We start from the raw sequence: 21,232 nt of genomic DNA, 5'->3' as shown, positions 1-21,232 counted from the left end.
TAAAAAAATAACTACGTATGCTTGGGAACTAAGGACGGGAATCAAGCCCCCGTATGCAGGTCTCGTAATAAAGCAACAGAATACAGTAGAACATTTCTCTGTATAAGCGCATCCAGGTAAGTTTTGGCTGTTATGAATAAACAGAGCTGTCTCATTTTTATTCCGCCGATGTCTATGCATTCTTCTTGTTTGAATTATCCTCCAAGCGTTTCTTGTCAGACCCTAACACAGCAACGTACAGACAGTGACGATGCATTACCGCTTTCTTGCATCACCGTTAATGCATTACCTACAGCAGACTAATGATTATTTATTTTATAAGTCTTATGTTGATTGAAACGACTTAAGAATAGAGGTTGTTCTCAATTTTCGACGTCGTTGAGGCTTAAATTATTTTGTGCGCTAAATACGCGGTATTATTTTTAATACATCTAACATATCACAGACAAACGCAGGTATAATGGTTCAAATAGTATTTGTAACAAAATAGAAACGCTAAGGCCAAGGTAATCGCAAAAAGCACGGTGACGCTTACTCGGCCTTCTGATGTTATAATGACTCCCGTTGCCGATGTAAAACTATTTCTTCCTACAGAGACCGTTTGTCGAACTACATGGTTTAGCCCGACGGAGAATGATTGTCTCTGTGGCAACTGACATAATATGACACTGTTTCGTTGTCACCCCAGTGTTCACAAGTTGGGTCGTCGGCCACCCCTATGCGGAACGCGTAGGTGTTGGTGAAGGCCACGCCCATTCATATAGAGCTAACACGACAAGGTCGCATCTCTTCAGGGCAATCTTGATGTAAACCGAATGCTTGAGGCAGGATCCAGGAAAGTAGCCGGGCATTCCTGAAGGGCAGTTCATTCCTATTAGATGTGATGAATTGATATGCAAGTACGCGGAGCTTTCTTGCAGTGTCGGTACCAAAAAGCGGAACTGATAGATGGTGTCCTGAGCATGGGCTAAATGAGTAGCTTCATCTGAACGTTCATTTCCTATAATGGCACAGTGATTAGGCAACCATTAGATATGCAAGGGCCGGCAAAAAAGCCTGGGTAGAGGGGGGAAGAGGTTCTCTTCTTTTTTTTTTCAGCATAGAGAAATTGAAGAAAAACAACTATTAATATTTCCTCTTCAAGTAATACTTGCCATTATCTAGTATGCAGCGTACGATTTTAGAAGCAATGACGACCACAAGAAAACGACAGCAGCTTTCAAGTGTCCGCATTGTATACTTTCAGCTTCGTTTTGAAGATGTAATGTAGGTTTGAAACATAGCGGAATACAGGACATCCTCTGGGGTATGGTCCAGGATTGGCCTCTGTGACTCGGCGAAGCACCTGAAACTGCTAACCTGGTGGCAAAGCCTTTGCACTAATGAGCCGCTGACACCTATAGCTTCTTGGCTGCTGCAGATACATTCGTCATCTGCCAGTTGTGAACGAAACTGGTCTTTGTCTGAGAACATTCATAGCAAGCTTCGCAACGGACTCACAAGTAAACGTGTTCAAAAAATCGTCTACGTATAATCAAATTTGATTGCAGAAGCAGCCGCAGCGTATTTAATGCAACTGTGCCCAGCGAGAATGGCTCCGATACTGAATGACCTTTCCCACATTTATCGGACCAGCAATCTTTCGTAGAACAGAACGAGGCATTCGTTCCATTGTCTTCGAGTTCACATTGCGAGCATCTCATGTATTTAAAGATAATTATATTTAGAGCACAGCTTTTAAAGCCGCCCCACATTTAGCATTTTCCCGGCGTTTCTTCACTTGGCGTCTCTCCGCGTCGACGCTGAGGGTGGCGCGCTCAAGAGATATCCGGGCTGTGTTTCAATACTCGCTGTAGGAGGCAAAGTAGGCGGCTAAGAGGGCAGCAGCCATCTTAAGTCTCGTTTAAATTCTCACGAAGACGCCAAAGTAGATAGCTTAGCAAAGTCAGCCTCGAAGTCAACAACAATGCATGCTACTTTCCTGTCCAAACAAGATGGCGGTTGAGCAGGACGCTTGGTAACTCGACAGGAAACTGCGTACAAGAAAACGCAGTAAGGCTTTCCTGTGCCCTTATTCTAAGTCAGATCTTGTTTTTCATACGTTCGAAGGCGCAAATACTTAAAATACAGAAACAATGTGTGCTTTGCTCAACTTTTCTTTGTCGCCGCGAGGTGGCATCACGTCGCAGAGGCGACTTCCATAAGTCTTCCAGACGGCTCTAAACGCATTCCATTATTTGGCCTCGGAGCTGTCTCGGCCGTCTCAGTAGCTGTTTACGTAGACTGTCTCCGATGCTGGCCATAATTGGAACACACCCCAGATCTCGCCGCCGCCGCCGCCGCCGCCGCCGCCGCCGCCGCCGGAAGCGGCTCGATGAGCGCAGACCAATCAGCGCTGGTCCACGTGCCACTCGTGTGGCTGGACGCTCTCTCTGGTGGCATTCATGCGACGACGCCGAGAGATGCAACGTCAGAAAACGCCGGTAAAAACGCTGATTGTAGGGGGGTCTTTAGGTGCCCGTTCCTGCGGCGAACGTCGGCATTGGCGTCCTTCTCCGTAACTGAGAGAACGAACACAGCGAAAGATGAGAGCGAATGTGGAGCGCAGCGGCGGATTGAAAAGGCCGTGAGAGCGAAAAGAGCGCGCGGAGGAAAGCGGAGGAGGAGGGCATGGTGCAAGCGTGAGAAGCAAAGCGCAGTGCCACGTACGAAGGGCTTTGCGGCGATGGTGGCTACGAGATGGCGCCAGAGTAGCGCGCGTTCTCTGTGTGGAAACAAAGCGCTGCATGAGCGGAGGTTGTCTTCGGTGGTTGTTGGGAATTGCGCCCACGCGTCACACACGAGCATCCTCTCACGATCTCACGATTAGCAAGGTAGTCGCGCCACACTGCAATGTGCCGTGTCGCATGAGATAGACTGTCCGCGTCAGCTAATATATCGCCAAATGAAAACAAGTACACAGCTGCGCTCAGATTTCATATTAAGTGTGTATTGTAATTGTCGGTTAACTGTTTTATTGTTTATTAATAAATATGAGCTATATTTAATTAAGTTTCAATTTTTCTAACACTATACAGCATTTGCGGCAAAGAAAAAGAAATAAAACTACTTCCGCTCAAAATTTACGGAAAGTTTCCACCCACACAAGCCACTGAAAAATGACTTGCTGTCCGTTCTCAGTAAAGTGGTGCTTGGCCTCTGTAAAGGCAAATAACAGTCGTTCAGGTGCACCACACCGCAAGATTGGCAATGAATACTGCAGTGCCGCCTTAGAGTCGCTCGAAATCAACATTTGTGTTGCTGTTTACAACAATAAAACACAGTGTGACACGAAGCGCTGTACGTTCTGTTGCCATCGATTTTGTCAAGTGAGAGGTTTGCAAACTAGTTGCTTAGTTTTGCTACTCAAGCCTGGCAAGTCTCCTTTGTAGTTTTCATCGTGCCGCCCAGTCGTACTGGCGAACTCTTTGGGCAAAGTGATGGAGAGGATGATTTTTGTTCGCCTGGAATTTCGCCTGAGAGAGGGAATTGACTTGATCTAAGGCAGAGAGGGCGGCCTGAGCTAGCGCGCTATAGCTTGCTACTCTCCACAAAGAAAGGGGAAACGTGGACATAAAGGTGTTATGTGGGATGATGTTGACATGGAAGAGGGATGCATAACGGTGAAGGCAAGTTTAGCATTATGTTGATCAACATTAAGAAATTCCGCCATGAAGCCACCACCAGGATTTAGATCTTGGCAGAGGTCCTTAGTTGTGAAAAAAGTTAAACTTGTGAAAAAGGTGTGAAGAAGCTTCTGTTGCATGAGCAGCACAGGTGCCAAGAAAAGTATTTACAGTATGGGATAATCTGGGACAAGCGGCTACAGTAGAGCAGTGGAGTCTTACAGATTGAGCAGCCTTTATTCGTCAAGGTTTGTCCCTTGCCATTTCATGTACAATACGAGCTTCCTGTTGCATCCTCGGGCAACCATTCGAAGTCACTTCTTGTGAACCAGGACAGTTGGGACACTTCAAGGAAGGCGCATCACAATCGGCGGTGTCAAGATTTTCACCGCAACGCTGGCAGGTCACTTCATTTCATAGTCTTTTACTAGTATTTATGACAATAGCAGCTGATTTAAGACCATAACAAAAAATATATACACCTGACTTCTGCACACTGTTCGGTTTATTTATGTTGGCGTGCTGTATTTGTTATGCGCCTTGTCTGCCAGTATTCGGGAGTGCAGACCTCGTCAAGCCTGATGAATGGCTTTTTGTCTGTACCCACCAAGTGCCTTTGATACTGAAATGATTGATTGATTGATTCATTGATTGATTGATTGATTTCTACACACAGCGCTCACATGGCCTGCATTGAGCCAATTTTTTTGGAACTGAAGAGGCTTCGGAACGAATGGTTAGGCACGGTGTTAGAGTACAGCACTGCCTTCCCAGATGCAACGACAGGCTTCAGGCGTGGCCGCTCATCGACTGACAATTTCGTCGACGATCTGACACCTAAATTTAGCACCAAAAAGTATGTACACGTCTCCACGCTTCTTTATTCCTCGACGTCAGAGGGGGCGTTTTACAACATCACACATGAAGCTATCCTCGCTGCTCTCGAAGTGGTAGGCCTGGGCGGTAGGATGTTTCAGTTGGTACACAGTGACCTCTCTCCGTAGTGTTTTCGCTAAGAAGAATTTGACAGGGAGTAATATATTTATGATGTTACAACGGCGCAGTAACCAGCAATAATAATCTCACTTGTTATTTCTTGACGGGGCTGTGGAACCCAAAACATGTAAATCGTTTCTTAATTGCGTTGCAGCGGACTTTGCATCGTTGCATCAGATAATAAAACATCGCTTGCACGCGCTATTGAGCGCAACAAATAAGTGCTATATCGCCGCGATAGCAAACAACCATCGCTGTGCGTCATTTGAATGAGTGTTCGCTTGAGGAAACGGTTTCTTGAGGTACATTGAAGTTATTACAAGGGAAGGTTTTGTATATCTTTCGACGCAGACCACGGAACCTCACCACCACATCGAAACCTATTGTCTTCTCACGAAACTGGATGTTTGTTCTCTAGTTGGCCGTCTGGCGTGCACAGGTAGCTACAACACAGCACAGGAAAAAATGCAAAGTACACAAGCGGACCTAAAGGCATCCGGCACCTGACAAAACGCAGCCTGCAAGATACCAGGCGTGCTTGCTGCTGTTAACAAGAGGAGAACCACACGAAAAAAAAGCATGGTACGTGCTTGACGGACACAATCGATCCTAAGTGCGGATTTGATAAAAGTTTCACTGAAAGAGGAGCGACGTAAAGCTCGGAGACAATCTGTGACCTTCGCTTGGAGGCCACATTAGGTGCCAAATTCAGACTTCACAAGTTGAATGAAGTGAAGAGTAGGGTGCACATGTCTATCCTCAGCTGACGACACCGTAGGCGTAACACGTGCTCCTTTCGGCTGCGGGGGATCTTTCTGTCCGCATCAGCAGAGAAACTCGCCGAGGGCAAAGGAGGCGACTGGTGACGGTGGGGGAGTCTCGGACACACGCCCTTGAACCCCAGCGCCTTGCTGCGGTAGCGATGGCAGCCCGTTGCCACATACCGATGGGAGGCAGCGGGGATCGCGACGTTGCGTCGAACGGCCGCCGCGAGTCGCCGCCATCGCCGGGAGCGCGCAGTGCGCATGCTCGTGGCGACAGAGAGCGCCGTCGTGCCACACTCCCCCCACCACTTCCCCTCGTGCACATCGGGGCGTTGCGGATCAATAGGGGTGTCCCCTCTCTCCCTTAGCTCGCGCGCGCGCCGCAGTGCCCGGCGGCCGCAGCAGGCAAAACGGCAGGCCAACATGGCGGCGGCCCAAGGAGGCTCCCTTGCGCGCCGGGGGATACGGTCGAGCAGCCTATAGCGTGCAGCAGGCCCCGGCGAGCGGCCGGCTACGCGCGGCCCCGCTCCGTGGTGCTGCCCGCGTGCTCCGAGCCGGCGGCCGGATACTCCGGGGCATGTGCCATGTCGACGGGTTCCAACCGAGAGCCCGCAGGAGCCGCTCAGCCGCAGCCAGGCTCGGCAGCGGTCGACTCGCACCACTTCCAGTACGTCGGACCCTACCGGCTAGAGAAAACGCTCGGAAAGGGACAGACCGGTGAGCCTCGGCCGTACACGGCGTTCCTGCCATCATACCGAGTCTGATTGTTGCTTGGGGGCGCTTGCATGTAGCGTTCGTTTGAGCCTCAAACTAGACACGAAGCCTCTAGTCAACCCGATCGCACGATCAGCGAGAGGCAGATGGGTCTCCGCACGGAGTTCGTCCCAGAAGGCGCCACGCGGTGGCAGCCGACACGCAGTGCCGGTCGGACGGCTCGTGCTTTGGCGACGTCGTCGCACGAGGCTGCGTTTGTACAGGGCCTTCGAGTTTGTCAATTCTTCCCCCCTCATTCATGCGGATTTTTCCGATCATAGACTTCCGCATATGTCGTCCAATAGTCGTCGGCTGTTCTGCATCGTGAAGCTACGGTCGTATGGAAGCGATGGCGCGTCGATTGATCAGCACCGTTTAACCTAATCACTGGCTCGTGGTGGCTCGATTTATCTAAGCAGGCGCAACGTTCACGCTGTGGCGTATTAATGAACCGAGCATATTGCATTAGTGTAATTTGCTCAGTAATTCTCTTTTGGTGTATGTTTGCTGCGTAACGTTTCGCAGCAACAGCCTGTAGTGCAGCAGCGCTGTCATGCAAATATGCACATTTTCTCTCTTTTTCTTTTTTTTTCACGTGGTCATTCAGATAGTTTGAAGTAACTTATGTCACCCATAGACTTTTTCAGTTTAAGCTCCCTTTGCAATGGCATCCAATAATTATTACCATACACGCGTTACATCAACGACAGTTTGCAAACAATGAATCTATTAGATACTACACTTATGAAAGAGAAGTACACTGTAATTAGATCTTATTGATTGAAGCGGTTCGGGTCGGCCTTATTCGTTCTACTTAAAGGGAAGGTATCGGGGAAAATAATTTTATCAAGGCCTGGTTATTACACGCGTACTAAGGATATAAGTAAGTCCCGATGACAAACATACTTTATTACGTAGTTTGTTACCCCATACATTGCTTTTCGTTTCCATGGCCATTTCAACGCGTTCTATGCTGCACTAAATATACTACGATTCTCGCAAGTTTCCTTGTTTCAAAACACCCAATTCCAGTTTTATCGATTTGCTTCGACTTCCGGCGTTTGACTGGAAGCGTACGTCCGAATTCAAAGAACTCATCAAGTGCAGCAACTAATGGGAGCCATATGTTGAATATTGGACTTCTGAACATTCATGACAAATTTATTCATTGAGCTTGTAGAATAGCCGACGCGTACTATTCATGCACTGTTTCATGGTGGGCTGCACATCATTGCTAGTGTCAGTAAGTTTTCTGGGTAGCAGCTTTCTTTTGTCGCTCTTTCCCTTCTTTCTTTTGTCTTTTTTTCTTTTGTAGTTACCGAGCCCATTCGTATAAAAGATATATGTCGTTTGCGTTGCTGTCGCAATACATTTAGTAAACGGCCTGCGCTGAAAATTAACCGACATATTTCACAAACTGCTATAGTCGTGTTATTGTGTCAATCTCCTATAAACAACACTGACCACTAGCTTTTGAAGCTGCACAGGGTTTATATAGTTGCCTACGTTTAGATGTTGCCAACTGCTATTAGACGGTTTCTATGGCAGGTTTGCACTGTTTGTATGTCGACGGTTCGTAAAGCGTTATTATTACCTTGATCACTACACTCAGTTGCAGGTATGACAATTCTTACGGTATAGAACTTTTTGAGGACACCGACACATATCTGAGACTACGCGAAGTGCCATTGATGGCACTTTCAATATTTCTACTTGTATGTCGCAACAGCCATCCTCGCTAGTTCTCTCTTTTTTATCGTTGCTGGGTATTCCCCTTCACATTCACTGCGTTTGTGCATTTAAGTTTTTCTTTTTTCTTGATTGTCAAGAGGCAGCGAAGTTCGATCGCAAAGTTCTGCAAGTGTCTTCCTGTAAAGCATGCTTCACCTACAAAGGAACCGACGTGAGGCAAAACCATCTCTAACGAGCAAACGATGTGCGGATAAGAGCGCAGTGAGGAAGGAAAGCAAGATTTACTTGTGTGTGCATGTATACTTGAATACATCGCTTGAAGATATAATTCCTAAACACATTCAGCGAAAAGTAATCATGTAATTTTTTTTTCACTGCATATTAAGTTCACTGAACACCGACATTTCTGCACGATTTATCACTTGCGACTAGAGCGTGATTGCCGCAACGCTTAGAACTTCAGAACTTTTCTGTGTTGCTTTGAAACTTCACCCGCAGGAAGCACTTTCATTCAAGACATGCCACTTGAGTTATGTTAGACTCCGATAATGTTTTAAGTGGTAAACGTGGTAACTGAATCACGACGCAAAGGTAATTTTATGCCAAATATATATTGCGTTTATTCACCCGCATTGGTTTGCCGAAAATGGCTGTAAACTTTATGTTCTGTAGACGTAACTGGACAATAAAGCGATATTGTGAATAGGCTACTTTTTTAAAATTAAATAATTCCATATGTTTTTTTATACGTATTAGGTGCAGTGTAGTACGAAAACCGATGTAAAGATGCCTTAAACTCTTGCGTTGGCACATGAAATGTTTGCTAATAGAAGGCGGTTTACTCCGAAAGAAAAAGACAGGAAAATAGCCGCAACAATCAAAATATAGTAACCGTTCAGATATCTTTCTAAAAGGCGCTGAAGTTGCTACATCGTGTCTTGGGAACCAAAATGTGCTTGACCATGATATCATTCAATATGGAAACAAGTATTCGATTTTACAATGCATGAATAGTGCGAGCTCAAGTACACACGAACTTCTTTTACAGAAAAAAATAAATACCAGCAAAAATGACCACTCTAGTTTAAGGGGGATCTAACACTTAGAAATTCGACTTCGTGGTTTTCTTCAATTTTTAAAAATACTATTCTGTTTGCTTCATTTGGAAAATAACCCCAATATTTAACTGTCGCGAGGTTGTGGATAGAAATTTCTCATGAATATGTAAAAAGAAATTCCGGTATTTTATGTGCATAACCTCGACCTGATTGTGAGGCGCGCCATACTAGGAGCCTCTGGATTAATTTTGACCGCCTGGGGTTCTTTAACCTGCACCTACATCTAAGTACACGAGCATTCTTCGCATTTCCGCTCTATCGAAATGTGCACGTGCGCCTGGCGGGTATTGAACCCGTGGCCTCAGTTCAGCAATATTTGCCTTGTACGAATTTCAGTATGTCCGCAGGTGTTTGTTTGAGGAGGGAGTGCTGAGCGATTGAGCCTTCACCCTGCAAAAAAAATCGAGCCCATGAAGTAATTTAAATGCAGGCTGCTTCGGCACTGTTAGCTTGTAAATTTACTGGACAACTTGCTGCACGAATGTAGCGTTAAAAAGGAAGTCGCGTGAAACCAAAACGGGAAAGAAAAAGGTCAAAGCCCTCTACCAAAGAGGTTACGTCAAATTCAGTTCTTTTGTTACATTATCCCAACAATATTTCAAAGAATCATTTTTTTCAGGCCTTTCAATTCTACCGGTAGCGAAATTCTCCTAAACCAAAGTTTATAATTTATATCTTTCGGGACATCCGGAGAACCCGATACCAGCTAAACAGTCTAAAGTATTCTATATAGCATAGTGATATAGGAGCCCCAAAACCAAATGCACAAAATCCAGAGCCCGTTATCAGGTCTTTCGAAATCTACTCCGAAACGAGTACGTCCGCAACTCCTCCGGTTTTCGGCTTCTTGCGAAACAAGTCGCCCACGAGCGACTCACTGAAGCGCCTGGTATGCGAAATAACAAGGAAAGAAGAAGAGTAGGAAAAGACATCCACTATTCATTCAACGTCGCATCAGGCACGAACTACATGTTTTCGCAGTTAGTGGGGAGTGAAAAAAATGAAAAAAAAGAAGGAAAAAGAAAGGAAATGTAAACCGAGAGATGCATACCCGCGGAGAGGCTCGTGCGCGCGAGCTGAGCACTCGCTAATTCCGGCTCGCCGGCATCGAGAAGCGACCATTTGTCGACGCGGGCGCAGCGAGCGGCAGTGAGAAGCGAACGAGCTCGAGAACGCTAGCGACGTCGCCAACGACGCCAATTTAATTTCGCGAGTCGCACTTTCGCCTCATATGCGCGTCACCCACCGCGGGAAAAAAAAAACGAAAAGAAAAAGCCCGCTTCGGGTGCAGCAAGTGCAGTGTACCCGTGCCACTATACACGACACGGGCCGCCTCGGCTAGATCTGCGGCGTTGGTCGTGATCGTTACGCCGAGCCTCGCCTCCACCCCCTGCTGGCTCTCACGCCGGATCCTCTGTTCGTCTTCGCTTCCGTCGACGCCACTGTGACGACGCCACCGAAAGCGTGCGCGCGCGTTGTCCGACGACGCCGGCAACGTTCGACGTGCAGCGGCGCTGCCCGTCGAGCCTTTATTTTTTTTTCTCTTCTTTCGTTCTTTTTTTTTTTTACTTGTCCTTCTTTGCTTTTGTGCTTCGCTCTGTTTTGTTAGCTTTGCGCGGCGACGCGTTTCCTGGCAACTGGATAGGCACGTACGTCGATTGAGAGAGGCAGCGAGCCGGCCGGGGCAAAGCTCGCAGTAAAAGAGCCGATGGTGGCCCGCGTAGAGGGAAGATCTGCCAAGAGCATTTGGGCTGTCGAATGCAGGTGCGTGCGTGAGCCGGTATTCTTTCGTCGGATGAGATGAAGGGCGGGACTTATGGCTTTGTCTGGGGTTATCATTGTTCGCCTCCTCAAAGATGCAACAGATGAAAAAAGAAGAGGCGAAGTGCTCTCGGGCAATAGTAATAAAGAAAAAAAAATGGTGGATCGTTGTGCGGGCGTTGAGAAGGCGCTTTTTGCGAAGAGGCTTTCTTTTTTCATTCTTCTTTGCACTTCATGCCAAACCATCGCCAACGAAGAATAGGTGTGAAATAAGTTAACTCACTCTAGTGCAAGTGTTAGCACAAATATTGCCGTTCTGCACCATTGTACGTTCTCGCCTTCACTCGAATGTCTAAAGTGGCCTGTTTATAGTGAGTGCCGACTGACATGGAGATTATTTATTTTTATACGAGTATTACTGCTTACGAGACAACTAAGCTCCTTTTTTTATATACCCTCTTCATGGCCTCGAGCACAGCGCCATAACCACCCTCCCCTATCCTCCCTCACTCTTTCCCTCGCTTACGTTTCAATGTTTCAAAGATAGCCTTTCCTTCCCTGGCGCTCAGGATACATCACTTAATTGTCGCCTTCTCTGTGAACGACACTCACAAGCCCCCAAGCTATTAATACAAATGATATAAATATCCTTGTCAATGCAGAGCAGACCTTTAAATTTATAGGGGAATTACTCGTCCGTGGGGGCCAAATGATATCCAATTCTACCAAACCAGAAAATGCCAGAAGAACGATGTAACAAGCTAAGTATTTGACGATAACATTCATTCGTCACTCACCCAAAAGAAGTTCGTATAGTTAACAGTTGCAGGAAACTAACAGCAAAATGAGCCATGTTTTCATTTATATTTAAACTGGCTAGAAGCGTTTATCGAGACGCGTAAGGTAACGCTTCCCGATGCATCCACTTACGGGAAAATGAGGTGCCAAAGGAAAATTTATGCTCATACATAAATTACAGGCAATACTATACAAATCTGTTTTACGCGAGAACTACGCTATCCAGAAGCAGTGGAAGGCAATACGCAAACACACCCTCCTCTGCGTGTCCACGTTGGTACATTCACAAAAGAGTCAACATGGCACCCCCATGACCGCGACCCACGGGGAGGCCGTGGACTCTGCCGGCTGCAGGCTTTCTTTTATGCAGATTGGATTCACGCTTGCCGCACGGTCAAACTTTCCATCCTCGCTTCGCGTTGCGATGGACTCGCGCGAGCGCGCCCACGGGCTTTTTTGCTCGCTCGGCGGAGCGGCGTTCCTCGGCGCATAAAACATTCACAAAAGTAGCGAGTAATGCCTCCGTCGCATATCCTCCGAATACAGGGCGTCCCTCAGTTTTGCTTCGTTTTCACTTTGTTCGTCGTCTGCTTCCACATTTCTCGTGAACGGAAGAAAGATAAAGGAATACAGAAAAATACGCAAGATGCAGAAGAATGTGACTAGTGCCGGAAAATTCGCAGGTGTGCGATGGCTTTGGTAGGGATAAAACATTGCCCCTTTTTTTTTCCGTTTTATTTCTTTACTCAGCGCTAAGCACGTAGAATGCTCACTTCCTACTCCTGTGCGTACCCTTGCCAGGTCGGTGCGTTGGCTGTCTCTCCGTAGGGGGATGCTTCCCGTAAATATCCCGGAAGGTAACAACATTGTTCTGCGCCTTGATGTCGACGTTGGCGCCCGCCAGTGGCGGCGCGAATTTCGCGCTACGCGATTACGTCTCCGAACTTGGGTTCGGCGAAAACAGCCGTAAATTGATAGGGGACTGTGCCTTACAATTCCACGTCGGGAGTGATTCGTTCTAGCCCATTCACAGGCTCTATTTCGTGCCTGCGAATCTCCGTTTACGGCTTGTGCGCTTTCCGCAACCTTTCACGGAATAAATTTGTGAGGACCCATCCAAGAGGGAGACGGACGTGCTGTACACCGAAACGTCGAAAATTGGACAATTCGGTGGCACCTGTTCGCTTGCGTAAAGTTTTTTCGTATATGGCTGCAAGTTGGCGATGAATGCTTTAATATCTATACGGTTGCTTCTTTATTTATTTTGACCTTGGCATTTGGAGCTTAAAATTATATTTGCAAGATGCTCTGCAACGAAAACAGATATTTATGTTTGGCAAATAGCCGCATGTACGTACTGGTGTCATCAAGGCCACCATATTGTTGTACGCCAAGCACAGTAAAGAGCGACTCGTTATCTTAGTTCGCTTATCTCCAGAAGCACAGTGTAAGTTGCTAACAAAACAAGAATATGATGTACGTGACGTCACGTGAACGCTCCACTCTAGGTGAGATGGAGTCGCCGCAGGTGCACTGCTTCTAAGCTCTCCAGTTCGACCACATTTAGCATTAAACCTACCTGCGATCATAAATTAAACGTGGTTTGTGGGAATTTTCGATGGCTAGCTTTCTGGTATGTCGTATTTACCTCAGAGCCACGTAAATATTTAATTTACAACATGAAGGTAACTTGTCGGAGGTTGTGATCATGGTAACATTTAGAAACAGTAAGAGCTAAGTTGTTGGGCTATAAGAGACGCCTCAGGGAATGCCTCAGAATAAATTTCGACCTACCTAGGGTTTTTATGCGCACAGGCACCCAAAGCCAGATGCACGTGTTTTTTTCCCATTCCGCCTTCATCAAAACACCGCCGCCATGACTGGGAGTCGAACCAATGACCTCGTGCTTAGCAGAACAACGTCATAGTCACTGAGCCATCTCGCCGGGTGAGGAACAGTAACAAACACACCCAGACAGAGTACATCGACAAGCGTTTTTTTTAATGTTTTATGATGGATCTTGCGCGATTAAACGTCAAGAAGCAGCAAGCTATGGGTATGTGCGAGCGAAACACATGATTAGAAATATGAAAGAAGGACAAGCTTTCGTGTTAGGACACGTAGAATGTCCGCTCTGATACAAAAGCAATCATTAATGGTAGCAAATAAAACGTCTTTGCTTGAGTACTGCTTAATGCGCGAATGAAAGACATGGTTCGAATAACAATGCCAGGAAAACATTTACCTGAAAGAAACTTTAAAAGACATCCCGTGCGTAAAATTAATTAGTAGTAGTAGTAGTAGTAGTAGTAGTAGTAGTAGTAGTAAAGACGCCTTAATGAGTAGGGGACTAAGAGGTCTCCTCTTAAAAGCAATTAAAATAATGTATTCAGTGCTCCTTCTAACATGGCTTTCGCGTAATTTTCTCGTGGTCAACGAAAGGCAAACGTAGCCAAGCCCCACTATTGTGAATTTGCATAAATTTACAGCCGAGAACAAAAAATTAACTGTCATTGCAACACTTCAGAACGAAGTTTGTAGCTCACGAAAGAAGTAGCTAACATGTCAACCAAATTATTCCCGCTAACTAGAGAGCAGCGTAATTAGCAAAGGCTGGGTAAGTGAAACTAGTCGGTGCTCTTCAGGAATATGCTAACCATATTGCCTCGGATCTGACGATTATTCTGCCAATTCGCAGGATTCTCGTCACCCAGTAGAAAACATGAAGCAGAGCAGCAGTTCACGACATTACTTAATTTGTGTAGCTTAATTTCGACGCACTTTGGTAGTTTCGAGACATCTGTTGAGCTTTCCAGATTAATATTTGGTAAATGAGAGTTGACACATTACGTAATGATGACTTTGAGCCGCTAAATTGTGCGAATAAAGGCGAGACGACAGGAACATTATTTCTGTCACGCCTTCTTAGCGCCATTGCACGCAGAGAGCCTCATTAACGCTGATTACGATAGTGTCTAACGTATTCCTGGACATAAGATGTATTCAAAATCATTTTTTTAAATAGACTGACCTAAATTCCGTGCATATATTCTTTCACGGGATATACAATAGAGTTAAAGCTGGTAACAGAATATGTTAAGGCTGAAACTGTTGTTTATAATTATAACAGCATAATCTACGCTTTGGTAGTAAAGCTTATTCTTATCTTGTGTGTGCTTAGCCAGTAAAATATTACTGGCGTGAAATTTGATAAGGGGCAGTAACAGAAGTCCAAATAACAAAATAACCCGAAGCGGCTTGGTCAATAAAAAAAAGTTGTGTACAACTTTCTATAAAAACGCGTTTTCTTTTTCAATCAATCAATCAATCAATCAATCAATCAATCAATCAATCAATCAATCAATCAATCAATCAATCAATCAATCAATCAATCAATCAATCAATCAATCAATCAATCAATCAATCGAAAATTATCTCTTGTACGAGTATACGGAGCGCTAAGGGCGCATTTTTCTATTGTATTCTTTTCAACATCACTGTTTAAAACTGGGATAACAATAGCATGAACATACCCTTGCTCAGAAAAGTTCTAGGACTATAGCTTTTATTTTTGCTTTTTATGATATGCTACCCCAAACTCCATGATATTCTACCTGCCCATTTTCGGGCAGGAAGGATTAGCAAGACTGCACTCAACACCATCACGAACGAAGACACCCCTGAAACGTACATTGTCTGGACCCCGTGACACGAATCCTTGGTGGTAAACCAAGCGGCTCACGCCGCCGCCCGCGAACATGTACGCCGGGCAATCCTACCAGCACATCGTCTACCGTCATACCAGGATGAAAGGATACAAAGAAAATGGTACAACATTCTAGAACATTACAAGAACATGAGGGAATATCTACCACCACCACACTGCGAGCTTAACAAAGAAGAAGCCATCAAACTACACTGACTTCAGATGGGCAATTAACTCCATGGCACTCTACTGCACGCCATGTATCCCTCAATATATACAAGAGACTGCAATTCTGCAATGTGTCAAACACCCTTTACCACATGGTCTGGTAATGCAAAAATAACCTGCGGATGACACCGGTCCAGGCAAACAGAAGGCCGGTGGGAGGCCCAGCTGAGGACCTGAGGACCATCTAAGGCGGATGAACAGGTCCAGGCTATCAGCACAGAGTCACGGCTACCTGGAATAGGGTGGCCGCCCACTTTCGGCCATCAACAGCTTGGTCTCCAAAATAAAGTTTATTCACTCGCTATGATATTCTAACTGAAGAAATGGGTGTTATTTGATCACGCTATAGTTCTCAGCATAGATATTATCTTGGAGGGGTCCCCACGTAAACTCGCTATTTTTCAGAGCTGCGTTCAGTGTTGTTCGGCTGGTTGACGTAATTAATAAGGCCTCATAATATTTGACATGATGGACGCAAATACCGAGCAGTGCGTTAACATTAACTTCTGCTTTGGTCTAGGAAATTCGTGTGGTGGGACATGGAGCATGATTCAGCAATTACATGGTGACGAGGCATCACCGTGAAGCATCACCGCGAAGCCGTGCCTTTCAATGATACCAAAGTTTTCGGGAGGGCACAGATCCGGTGCTATAAATGATCCCAAAGTCGGCCGCCCATTCGTGTAACATACAGCTGCATATGTGTGACGTGTGAGGTGCTTACAACAAGAAAATGGCCACGTTACTGTGCATATGATATCAGAAGATCTGATATTGAACAGGAATGTCTGTGACCAGGGGACGTATTAAAGAGTACACCTAGTGGACATGTCCATTTCGTCTGCTGCTGAAGTTCTGATTGTTGAAGTTCTGTTTGCTGATTGCTGTAGGTCTGCTGCTGAAGTTCTGATTGGATGGGCTGGGCTGCGCGTCCGTAGCAGCAAGGCGCCACAGCCAATCAGCACTTCAGCAGCAGACGAAATGGACATGTCCACTAGGTGAACTTTTACAGAATACCTCCCTTACTCCTACAGAATACCTATTACGGAGTGCAGAAATCGTCCCTCACAGTGACATATGAACAGAAAGAAACCGGATGAACAATTACTGCTGAATTTTTTCGAAAGAGCCAGATGTGATCCCAGAGATGAGCCATTTGTGTCAAGCATTATTGCAGGAGATGAAAACTGACTCTACCTATATGACTCCGAAATGAAGCGGCCAAGTGCCGAATGGTGAAGTGACAATCGAATTCTTTTTATGAAAGTAAAGCGAGAACCGCCGAAAACAAAAACAATATTGATCGCATTTTTTATGATAGAGGCTTTGTACGCCACGAATATACCAGAAAGACAAACAATAAGCCAAAACGTCACAACTGACGTGCTAAAAGGTTTGCACCTAGCGATTCAGCCACGCCGAATATGGACGGTGGTTTTTGTTGCATGACAACGCAAGGCTCCACACTGCTGTATAAGTCCAGGAATATCTAGCCAAATACCATAATTCGAGTTTAATAGATTCCCCATATCCACCGGAAGTGTCGCCGTGCGATTTATTTCTGTTACACCGGTTGAAATCGCCGCTCAAAGGGAAGTGCTAAATAACTACAGCCGCAAATCGCAGTGCGGTGAATCATGTACTAAAGAGCATCCCGGACGAAGCTATCGCTGCTCGCTTTCATGACCTACAGAAGCTGTGGCAGCTGCATGTAGATAGTCGAGAGAAATACTTTTACAGCCCTTGAAGCCATCAGCTCCAACGGTCAATAAATTATTTTTTACGAGCTATCCATAAATTCTTATACTTGGTAACCTTCAATGCTACTCTTGTTCATTTCCTAGAAGCGAAAAATAAATACTGTGAACTCTCACTTGAGTGAACTTCAAGGGACCCAAGGAAATAGTTCACTTAACTGTAAGTTCACTAAACTGAATATTCACTACAGAATATGGAGCAGCGTAGGGCACATCAGACATCGAGTCAAAAGTGTGAAATTTAATTTATGGAGTTATGTATAGCAGTGTATACGAAGTGTGTAGCAGTTACGTTGCTGCATATCTCATTTTAAAAAATCTGTAATCTTCATTTGCACTGGTGCTCTTAAAGCACGAGGAGTAACGAAGCTGTCCACAGAATCTATTATTTTGTGCACTTCCTCTGGCACAGCTTGTTGCTGAGGCACGAGGTCTTGCAACTTTCCATGGCGTCCAACAGCCTCGGCTAGAATTACAGGATTTGAATCTGCCTCTGCCATTGCGTCTTCCTCGTCGCATTCTTCTTCTTCGGGACGAACACTGGAAACAATTTTCATATCTGATGGTTCAGCCTGGGTAACCAGCTCACTGTCACATTGCACATAGCGACCGCTGAATGGGTGATTTGGGGGCTGTGGGCTTCGTCTACGCCAGCGCTGCAGAGCGCAAAACTTCGTTGAACTGATTTCAAAAATGCGCCCGGGTCCGTTGATCAAGTTCACTCAACTGAAATATTCGTTAAACTGAAAGCTTTTTTGCATTGAATGCTTAGGAAAACTGCCTGGGATTTCTTAAAAGCTCGTTATACTGAAATATTCGTTAAAGCGACGTTAGTAGAACTGCGAGTTTACTGTACTTGCTGAAGTACGTCTATGGCAGAATGGAAAGAGTACTCCTTACTTTAAGTGAGTCTCTACGCTTAGATGTATGTTATACCTACCGACTTGGACAATTATTTTGTACAGTCCGGCAATTTTCCGATCATTTGACAGCGCGTTCATTCTCACGAAATGGGGAATGGATTATTACTTTTCGTAGAAGAGAAATAGCACGAAGGCAGGGAAATGCATGAAGCTCAACCAGTCCAGGTTCTATTTTATCAAGCTTTCGCAACAAAATAACTGCATTAGCGAAAAATCAAGAATAAATATTATATGGCGGCTGATTTGTGTCTAAGATTTGTGTGTGTTTTTGTGCGCCACCGCCAGAGTGTACGTGAATGTAAACAACGGACATGTGCTTGCGAGAGCGCGCGCATGCGTGGTTGTGTGTTCGTCTGCGCGCGTGCGTGCACGTATGTCCTCAACACAAGTCATACAGCGCGGAAGAGCGAACCAGGTGTTTGCCTGTCCGATATTGTTTTGCAGGTTTTTAGTAATTGCTCAGCGTGGTATAGGCATGTACGCCTGGCCCATCATGTTGATAGGAATTCCTTTTACCCTAGTTTTATTCTATTAACAGACGCCGAGTGGACAATCAGTCAATAGCGTGGAACTGGTTGGATGCGATGCATTGACGAGAATGACGGGAGGCAGAAAGAATTATACATGAAACGAGTCGTCACAGATACTACCCCTGTATGCTCATACAGCGCTGCTGCAGCATACCATGAATCTGATGCAGAATTCCCTGTTGAGCACAGTTACTGGCTCGTAACGTAGCACAAATATCTAGTTCTCAACAAAGGCTATTTCCCTTAGAAGCCCTGCCAGCAACCGTAAGGAAACTTGGGTGAGTTGGTGGAAGTTCATATTTGACATGTAGCAGCGCTAACTGGACGAAGACGAACAAGAGGGGATCACAAGGCAAGCTCACACTCTCAAGTAAAAGTTTATTAAAAAAGAAAAAGAAAGAAGATAATATATTATTCGTGTCTCTTATTTTTCGTGCTGTACTTCGTGTCTTTTTCGAATAAGCTTTTAATTGAGAACCTGCGCTGTTGCTTTGATCCACTTTTGTTTGTCCCCGTCTAGTTAGCGCTGGTGCTTGTGAAATATGAATTATGCAAAATTTTTGTATTTTTATAAGGAGCCCTTACATAACTATCATTACAAGACTTTTCGGTTATAAGCCATCTACTTGCAGTAAGACAGAAGACTGGGAGCTCTGGAGATATTTTTTTCTCCGTCCCAGCTATGCGTAAAACAATGTACAGTTCGCGAGGTTAACCAAATTTGACGGTGTGTTCGTTATCTGTGATCGTGGCGAGATTCTGCGTAGACAAGATGCACACACAAGTTTCTTTTTTTTTTATGCCATTGGCTAGCACCTACTGTTGTAGCGTATACAGGGTGCCTAGCTCAGAAGGTGGCGTCAGTGCCTTTTAGTTTTGACATTATTTCAGTCGTTTTACAAGCCACCCTGGCACTTCAAGCAAAGCTCTTCCGTCGCCCATGGTGCTGCAAGAGAAACAGCTATCTTTCTGTTTCCACCGACATTCATCACGAACACTGTCGTCGCGCACATTAAAATTCCGCGGACAAATTGACTTTCTCATTTTGGTTTTGTAAATACACGGGGTGTCGAGAAAAAAATTCTTGCGCTGCTTCCACGTCTGCGCTGGCGGTTGTCCCTCAAGCGCCTAGAATTTGCCTCGACAGACGCCCATTTAAATTTATTCGCAGTAGGCGTCCGCATGTTAATTAGTTTCTGGCGTGCAAACTTGCGCGCGGTAACACACACGTGTGTGACATTGCTGTCGTTGATAATGATCGAGCGGCCATCACTTTGACGAATCACATAGCAACGACGTTGCGCAATAATGTACAGCAACCCATATGAATATGCATTAGCGTACGCGTTGCGATGGTGAAATGTTGCTCACTGCTGGCTCATGCCTTGCGCGTTTATCTGACATGCTTATTTATCGAGAGTGTCTTAGCGTCAGGCATAAGTGGTCCCGTTGACCTCACATTTCTCATGGTGTTCGAGGGTGCACGTATTCTGGTGCATTTGCATGTAAGACCGGACGTGACGCTGCTATCAATTTCCGGCTCACGTGAGGCACTTTGCACGAAATCCTTATGCGGATCATGAACTGCATGGTCTTATGAGCACGCAAGAAACTCTGACGCTGGACGTAGATCTCAAAGTATTTATATATAGAGAGATATATAGAGAGTTCTCCGTGAGATCTCGAACATTTCTTTTTTTTCATCTCTACCTTGGACTCGTATATGTGAAATAATATTTTTTAAATAAGTGTGATAAATGTTATGCGTGTTTTACGTGTAAGGGGTTTGGGCACGGCAGGTACACTACATATTGATCGCACTGCGCAACTACTCCTTGTCCGCTGGAGCCGAGTAGTTATGTTTGAGTAGTAGTTTATACTGTAAGGATGTCGGCAGGGGGGGGGGGGGGAGGCGGGTTCTGCTGCAATGTTCAGCAATGCCAATAAACTGAAGTTCTACAGAACACCATCAGGGCAAAAATATGTTATAATAATTTTATGACGGTCGGCATGATATTAAATTAGTGCCGGTCAGCTATCAGTAGCCTTCGCAGGCAGTAATATATCGGGAAATGTCGTGGTTGCTTAGTGGCTTTTGTGTTGTTACGCTGCTAAGCACGAGGTCGCGGGATCAAATACCGGCCACGCCGGCCGCATTTCGATGGCGGCCAAATGCAATGACACCCGTGTACTCAGATTTAGGTGCATGTTAAAGAACCCCAGGTTGTCCAAATCTGCGGAGCCCCCAACTATGGTGTGCCTCATAATTAGATCGTGGTTTTGGCACGTAAAACACCATAATTTAATTAATTTAATATATCGGGAAGACTGAGGAACACACAATATCTCAAGCAAAAAGAAAAGAAATTATTAAAAGATATAAGAAAAAAAAAAGAAAGGGAGAAGAAATAACTTTGCACAGCAATACATAAAAAAAACATATGAAAAGAACGGGCCACTGACGCATTCTTCCTTGGTAAGGCAAACTTCTCCACATCGTTTGTTCACTACTTTTTTCGGGGTTCTAGTGTCCAAGAGTGG

General features: G+C 45.4%; 1 protein-coding gene across 2 annotated transcripts in view; it reads left to right on the top strand.

Annotated features, from left to right (window-relative positions):
- Positions 1–5,755: 5,755 nt before the first annotated feature.
- sff (BRSK family serine/threonine-protein kinase sugar-free frosting) overlaps positions 5,756–21,232 on the top strand; it is a 145,482-nt gene continuing 130,005 nt past the window's right edge. For both annotated transcript variants that reach the window (XM_075689416.1, XM_075689415.1), the window contains exon 1: positions 5,756–6,142. In XM_075689416.1, the coding sequence (XP_075545531.1) occupies positions 6,010–6,142 (133 nt within the window). In that variant the 5' untranslated portion in view covers positions 5,756–6,009. The remainder of the gene's footprint in view (positions 6,143–21,232) is intronic.

The sequence above is a fragment of the Dermacentor variabilis genome, chromosome 4, assembly GCF_050947875.1.
Source record: "Dermacentor variabilis isolate Ectoservices chromosome 4, ASM5094787v1, whole genome shotgun sequence".
In the NCBI taxonomy this organism is placed as follows: Eukaryota; Metazoa; Arthropoda; class Arachnida; order Ixodida; family Ixodidae; genus Dermacentor; species Dermacentor variabilis.
Note: the sequence above shows the minus strand (reverse complement) of the source record. Positions and strands in the feature narration are given on the sequence as shown.